Source organism: Phocoena sinus, chromosome 9 (genome assembly GCF_008692025.1).
Source record: "Phocoena sinus isolate mPhoSin1 chromosome 9, mPhoSin1.pri, whole genome shotgun sequence".
NCBI lineage: Eukaryota > Metazoa > Chordata > Mammalia > Artiodactyla > Phocoenidae > Phocoena > Phocoena sinus.
The window spans coordinates 49,410,087-49,417,267 of NC_045771.1; the positions used below are offsets into that span (position 1 = coordinate 49,410,087).

The following is a 7,181-nucleotide window of genomic DNA, read 5'->3' on the forward strand; positions in this document are numbered from 1 at the left end:
GAATCTTGAATAACTTCAGGACTCGAATACACATAGTTGAGGCATGAAGTGTAAGCCCTTTTCAAATTCAATTACAATGAATTTGTCATTGTAATTTTCTTAAATGGTCAGAGAGACTAACATTCTGATTGTGTGTGCGGAGCGACTATTTGAACTCACGTGAAAGTTTTCTGAGCTGAGTGAGAACCGGAGGTTGACCATGCAAAGGTGAAAACAAAAATAAAACATAGATTTCACTTATACAATATGTTTTCTAAATAAAAAGGGTTGAGAAGGCTTTCGATTGCTTTTTAGATTTCCAGGTTTGTCCTTTACTTGGTGTTTCTGAAGCAGGTAAATAGGCCAAGTAACAAATATCAACAACAACAACAGCACACAAAGATCAGGGAACTCTGGCAGGATTTTATGGCTTGTGCTTCCATCCCTCGTCCGGAGCCAAATGACCCCCATACATCACATTACATAGCAGTTTCTAAGACAGAACCTATTATCGTTAAGTTGGAAGGAGAGTTCAAGCCGTGGTCATGGAGATGACGCTGGTTTTTCAGGTTCCTGATGGGTTTTTTTTTTCTCTAATCCATCATGTTTTAACAGGTAGAATTTGATAGTTGCCCTGAATAACAGGACCTCAGAAAGTCCAAGGCAGGAGGGTCTGGAGACCTTCTGTAACAGGGGCAAAGAGGTGGGAGTGGCCTGCTGGGACCTGCCTGAGAAATAGGGAGAGGGAAGGAGTAAAGAACTAAGATTTGAGTTTAACTTCCTGGAGAGGGTGTCGTTGTTGGTCCATCCCCACCCAGAATGTTCCATCCAAAGTTTTCTCTCCCCTCCTTGACCACAAGGGTCTCATTTGGAGGAGGTGGGTCATATCCCTGCACAAGGGTAGATTAACTGTCTAACAAGCTCAGCTTCTGAAATCGACAAGGGTCCAGTAGGGCTATTGCCTGAAAAAAATTTGTGCATACCTCTCTTGGGTGCTGGAAGGTCCAAGAAGGGCCTGGACGGGAAGTCACCCTGCGTCATGGTTCTTTTGGCAAATATCCGTCCTAAAGAGAGGATTGGAGAAAAAGTTGGTGACCCAAGCTCCCCTTTGCCCCTTTGCCCCTTCCCTATGATCTCCAGAGGGGAGGAATCCAAGTTGTGGAGAGGAAGGGACACCCCAATTTTCTTCTTCCCTGGAAAAGAAGGGATCCAGAGCCTGTTCCTTTCTAGCCCATCAGGCCTTTCTTCTTTTGGATTCCAGCTCCCCAGACCCGGCTTCCGGACCTCTCACTCTCCTCCCCTCTCCCCGGAAAACACCCCAACTCCAGATGCAAGTTAAGCAAATATTTGTAGCTGCCAGTAAATTCCAGCGGCTTTTTATAGCGCGGCTCTCTGCGCCCGGGGCCAAATCGTGCTGCTAAATATTGCTGACCACTTTTTCTTTTATGGCTTTCATGTCACTTAGCTATTGAGAGTAAGATGGATTTGCGCGGAGCCCTCACGGCGCTGCGATTCTCGCCCCCCAGGTCTGTGCTGGGCGGCCATTGGCGGCGGAGCGTCACGTGACCGCGGGGGCGTGCCAATGTGCGCCCTCACGGGTGTCAAGCCCCTGTCAGAGTGTGCGATCAAGATCGTGAAACAACGCGATGCAAAAAGCGACCTACTACGACAGCTCGGCGATCTACGGTGGCTACCCTTACCAGGCAGCCAACGGGTTCGGTTATAATGCCAGTCAGCAGCCGTACCCGGCGTCCGCAGCACTGGGCGCCGACGGCGAGTACCACAGACCCGCCTGTTCGCTCCAGTCGCCCGCAAATGCCGGGGGCCACCCCAAGGCGCACGAGCTGAGTGAGGCGTGTCTGCGCACCCTGAGCGGTCCGCCCAGCCAGCCACCGGGCCTGGGCGAGCCGCCCCTGGCCCCGCCACCGCCCCAGGGCGCGCCCCCTGCCCCACCGCAGCCGCAACCCCCGCCGCAGCCCCCTGCGCCTGCCCCTGCCGCGCCCCCGCCACCCTCGTCAGTCTCCCCCCCTCAGAATGGCAGCAGCAACCCCACCCCCGCCAGCGCAGCCAAGAGCCCCCTACTCAACTCGCCCACCGTGGCCAAACAAATCTTCCCCTGGATGAAAGAGTCTCGGCAAAACACAAAGCAGAAAACCAGCGGCTCCAGCTCAGGTAAAGGGCCGCCTTCCGGAAGAGGGTCCACTGACCTGGCTCCCAGCCCCCCAGGCCACTTCCAGCCACAACCAGCAAGGTTTAGGAGCGCTGGATTATTTCCAGAATTCACCACTCCTCCTCCCCTCCAGAGTCTTTGCAACTAGGGAAGTGATTGGACTCTGCGCAGGACAGAGAGAGACCTGATGGGAGTCTTTACGGACCTCTCTTATGAGCACGTGGGGCCTAGTGACTTTGGAGTCCCTCCCTGTGGCGTTAGGACCTTTGGGCAGAGCAAACCTGAGCAGCACTGTCTCTTTTTAGCACAGCTCCTCATTTCTAATGAAACAGTGGCACCCACCCCACAATGAAATGTGGCAGAATAAAAGCAGGCCTCCAAGTCAGAATCAATGCTCTGCCTATAATCAGAGCCTATTTTAAATTTTTGCTCCAGTAGATGGAGTGGCTGCCTTATCTCTGGGAAGGCCCTACTCAGACTTAGTACAATGAAGGCAGCCAGGGATTTCCTGGGGGAGGGGATGCTAATGGGAACCACATGGGCCTCCTGGAACCAGATTCCAATAGAGGACAGGCGCTGGGTCTTGGGCTTCCCAGCCTCTTCGTTTCCTTTGCCGCTGCCTTCTCCAGCTGCTAGTGCTCTGTTCAGAACCTGAGCATCTGGGACCATCCAGAGCCAGGATTTGGGGGGCCAGGGAGGAAAGGATGGTTAAGATTAGTGGCCAAAGCTGGGGCAGGCTGCTTGATGACATGGAGAACCCTAATTAATAGCATCCAGCATCAGGGGGCTGGGCCTCACCACCAGAAATGTAATCTCTTTTCAATGGGATCTCTTCTTTCTGGCAGAGAAGGCCTTCCAGATTGGAGCTTCCGCTCCACTCGTTTATACTGGACAGATCAAATAAGTGGCCAGTTGAGGCAACTGTCCAATCCTTCAGTCAGATAGTGATGGAGGGAAAGGTTTATTGAGTGTATATTAGGTGCCCCACGTTCCAGTTACTGTGAAGGGAATGAACATGGTGACACCTGCCCACACGGAGTTTGTAGTCTGATAGGGCTGAAGGATCAGTAAATGAGTCAGAAAGTGAATAGCTCCAGAAGGGAAATACAGACCAGGAAGGCAAACAGGGGGTTCTGCTTTTCTGTTCCTTCCACACACCCCCTTGGAGAGGCCTATGATTTGCAGCTTTACTCAATGAAGGGCTACAGGCGCTGTTTCCCCACCAGGACAGAGGACAATAGGTAGTTCCTTCTTCCCCTTTCTGGGCCCTGACAAACGGAGGGATCTTTGGGGCCTGGAGGAAGGAGGGGCCTGGCTGGGTCAGGGGCTGGGCGGGGCTGCAGGCAGCCCCTGATGCCACTCTTCCTCTCTCCTCTGATCTCGCAGGGGAGAGCTGCGCAGGTGACAAGAGCCCACCTGGGCAGGCGTCGTCCAAGAGGGCGCGCACGGCCTACACGAGCGCTCAGCTGGTGGAGCTAGAGAAGGAATTTCACTTCAACCGCTACCTGTGCCGGCCGCGCCGTGTGGAGATGGCCAACCTGCTGAACCTCACCGAGCGCCAGATCAAGATCTGGTTCCAGAATCGCCGCATGAAGTACAAGAAGGATCAGAAGGGCAAGGGCATGCTGACATCATCAGGGGGCCAGTCCCCAAGTCGCAGTCCCGTGCCGCCTGGCGCTGGCGGTTATCTTAACTCTATGCATTCGCTGGTTAACAGCGTCCCGTACGAGCCCCAGTCGCCCCCGCCTTTCTCCAAGCCCCCCCAGGGCGCCTACGGGCTGCCCCCCGCCTCCTATCCAGCACCCCTGCCCAGCTGCGCGCCCCCGCCGCCCCCGCAGAAGCGCTACACCGCGACGGGGGCGGGCGCGGGGGGCACACCCAACTATGATCCGCACGCGCATGGCCTGCAGGGCAACGGCAGCTATGGGACTCCACACTTACAGGGAAGCCCTGTCTTCGTTGGGGGCAGCTATGTGGAGCCCATGAGCAACTCTGGCCCCCCCCTCTTTGGCCTAACTCACCTCCCCCACGCCGCCTCGGCTGCCATGGACTACGGGGGCGCTGGGCCGCTGGGCAGTGGCCACCATCATGGGCCCGGGCCAGGGGAGCCGCACCCCACCTACACGGACCTTACCGCCCACCATCCTTCTCAGGGAAGAATTCAGGAAGCCCCCAAGCTCACCCATCTGTGATGGTGGGCTCGGGGCTGCGCGCCAGGAGAGTCCCCACCCCACCCCCGCTACCTACCTTCCTTCTTCGTTTGCTTTTTTTGTTTGTTTAAGGTTCTTCCCGCCCCTCCCTTTTCTCTCTCCTCCGCCCCCCCCCCCGTTTTGTTTTCTTTGGTAACACGTTTTTATAGTTTATGTGACGTAGCAATCTTGGTTGCTGGAATGGCTGTCAGTATCAGTAGCGATATTTATCTCCTCCCGCCCCTCGCTCGGCCGCTGGCCCTGCACCTTTACCTTCTCTACTCTTTGATCAGAAACAGGGTATATGAACAAATTTTCTAGCCAAGTTCTTTGATGTGAATTTGTTCGTACATTATGGCTCCCGAGGGGAAGCGATTACTTTTTTTTTTAGTTTTTAGTATTTTTTTTTAAATTGCACTTCTTGTAAAGAGCGAGAAAAAAATCAAAGGCGCTTTGAAACAGGGGCTCCCTGTGCAAGGATGACTAAGTGTACGTCTTTCCGTGTGTGTATGCTGGTGAACAGTCAGATTTATTTATATTTTTTTTGCAAGCATTGAATAAGTTTTAAATATTATTTATCCCCATCCGTTCGTATTTATATTAAAGAAATTCTGTACCCTGATTGTTCAGAAGGTTTCTTGGGCCTTTTGTTCAATGGTGTATTGGCGTACATAGAAAAAAATTTTATTCGAAAGGGAAATAGAATTCCTTTATAAAAACAGTAACGATGCAATAATACCAGAGAGGATCCAGCTTCTGAAAACAGTGATTTAGGTTTGTAACATCAAGCGAAACTGAAAAAAAAATCTGTAAATGCGAAAAACGCTAGGTTTGTTTTGAGAGTTCTACATTCCTTGCTGCTCACATTCTGAGAAACAAAACAAAAAAATAAAATAAAGTTTCTATTCTGAATAATATCCGTGTTCAGAAGGGATTCTTTGGCCGAAGATAAGGGTCTGCGTGGAGTCCAGGCAGAGGCGAACTGGCGGAGCAGGCCGCGGCAGCCCTCCAGCTCCGGCTTGAGGCCTGGCCAGGCGGCTCGCCCGGGAGCGCGGCGAATCCTTGGGAAGGCAGCCGGAGCTTCTCGCGGCGGTAGTTCTGGAAACGCTGAGCTGCCTGCCCGCTGGGCTGCCCGGTTCCCAGCTGCCACCGAGGCCGGCCGCGGGCGCAGGGGCTGCGGAGTGCTGAGTGCGGGAGGAACAAAGGCAGCCCGGCTGAGGCGCGGCGCGGGGCGCACAGGTGCCCGGGCAGCCCCGCCGGGGAATAAGGTAGGGCTGTCTTCTGCTCCACCATCTTCCTCCGGTCAAAGCAGACCAGCCAACGTCTTAACCCGGGGAATCGCCGGCCGCGCGGAGGATGCCGAGCACTTTCTAGGAGCAACTGGCCTCTCCGCCGATGCTTCGCTGTCCCTTATCGCGCCCGGAGGAAAGAATCACTCCTAAAATCGCCACTGGGAGCGGGGCGGCTCGGAAGAGACTGAGGCTCACCCAGGTCTCCAGCAAAAGAAGAGCTGAACTCCAAGGAGCCTCCCAGAGTCCTTCCATGGACTGCTTGAGTCCCAGCATTGGCTTCTTCCCGGAAAATAGGATTTGGCATACTCTGGATTTATTTCCTCTCCTTCTTCCCTCCCTGCTTTCCTTTTATGGCCCCAGGGGGAGGGGGAGAGAGAAAGGAGATTGGTATCTTTCTAATAAAAATGCAGTTTTACAAGTACTTCTTTTATTTGATGCTACAGGAGCTAAACATTACATTCCTACTGCTGGATTTAAGATAGACCTGCCGACTGACTGGCTGGCAGAGGCAGAGGCAAAGGCAGGCACAGGAAAGGGAAATATTTTCATCTTCAGATTAAAGAATTGCTTGGAGAAGAAACCGAAATCTGAAAGTGCAAACCTCAGAACTACATCCCCATCAGCAGCGCCCCTGTCAAAGCTGGAAGTGAGGAACCACCTGTGTCTGGGGATCAGGAGCATCTGATGTGAGAAATAAATCCCCCATCTCCCTGGATTGTATCTTTCAGAGGCAGAGATGGGAAATGTCGCCATTTTGTTTGCAATCCAAAATATACATAATCATGGCCTCTATCTTTCCCCTGAGAAGCTCCTGAAGATGAGCTTTAAAAACAGGCAGTGGAGCCATTTTGGGGGTACCTACTGGGCGTGAAGGAGCTGCTTTTAGAGAAACTCCTGAAGTTTAAAAAAAAAAAGAAAAGAAAAAGGCTGGGCAGATGCAAAGCAAGGCAGCTGTAGAGATCTGGGTGTTTCTCTCACTGCTAGAGGTGCTTCCCCCAAATCTGTCCTGGGGCTCCTGCTATGTATTTTTTTTTCTTTTTAAAGAGTTTGGGCCGTGGAAGAAGTAGATTTGCTCCCTACCATCCCCCACCCCCAACCTCCCTGCTGACATATGGCGCACCTCAGAAATGTAGAGGCTGGAAAACCAGTCTTTGTGAGGACTGGAGCTTCCACCCTTTTGGTTGTTCAGACCTGAACACAGTAGGCTGAGACAAGGGGGTCTTCTTTTAAGTAATAATTTTAGAGAAGTGTGTAAAATTACCTGGGAGAAGACGAAACAGTGGTGGAGGCGGGGGGGGGGAGAGAGAGAGAGAGAAAGCTACCCATCCAGAGATGAAAATCTTTCAGAGATCCCACTGTTTGAATCCATTTCTAAAATCTCTAAAATCTACTCTTTAGCTGAGGGAGAACTGGTTTGGAGAAGTCCTTCTTCCCTCAGGGCAGAGATTTTAGAAAGGAGATTCCAATATGATCTCCCATATCTTGGCAGTCAAGACATTCATTTTGACTATCAAAGAAAAAATATCAATCTCAACCCCAGTTTCCTAGATA

General features: G+C 52.3%; 1 protein-coding gene across 3 annotated transcripts in view; it reads left to right on the top strand.

Moving 5' to 3' along the window:
• The window catches only part of HOXA3 (homeobox A3), a 46,185-nt gene extending 39,659 nt beyond the window's left edge, over nt 1–6,526 (top strand). For 2 of the 3 annotated variants that reach the window (XM_032642450.1, XM_032642452.1), the window contains 2 exons: nt 1,506–2,151; nt 3,536–6,526. In XM_032642450.1, coding sequence (XP_032498341.1) covers nt 1,626–2,151; nt 3,536–4,341 — 1,332 coding nt within the window. In that variant the 5' untranslated portion in view covers nt 1,506–1,625 and the 3' untranslated portion in view covers nt 4,342–6,526. Of the gene's footprint in view, nt 1–702; nt 2,152–3,535 lie in introns of those variants that run through there. The other variant, XM_032642451.1, reaches the window with a different exon arrangement.
• Nucleotides 6,527–7,181: the final 655 nt, after the last annotated feature.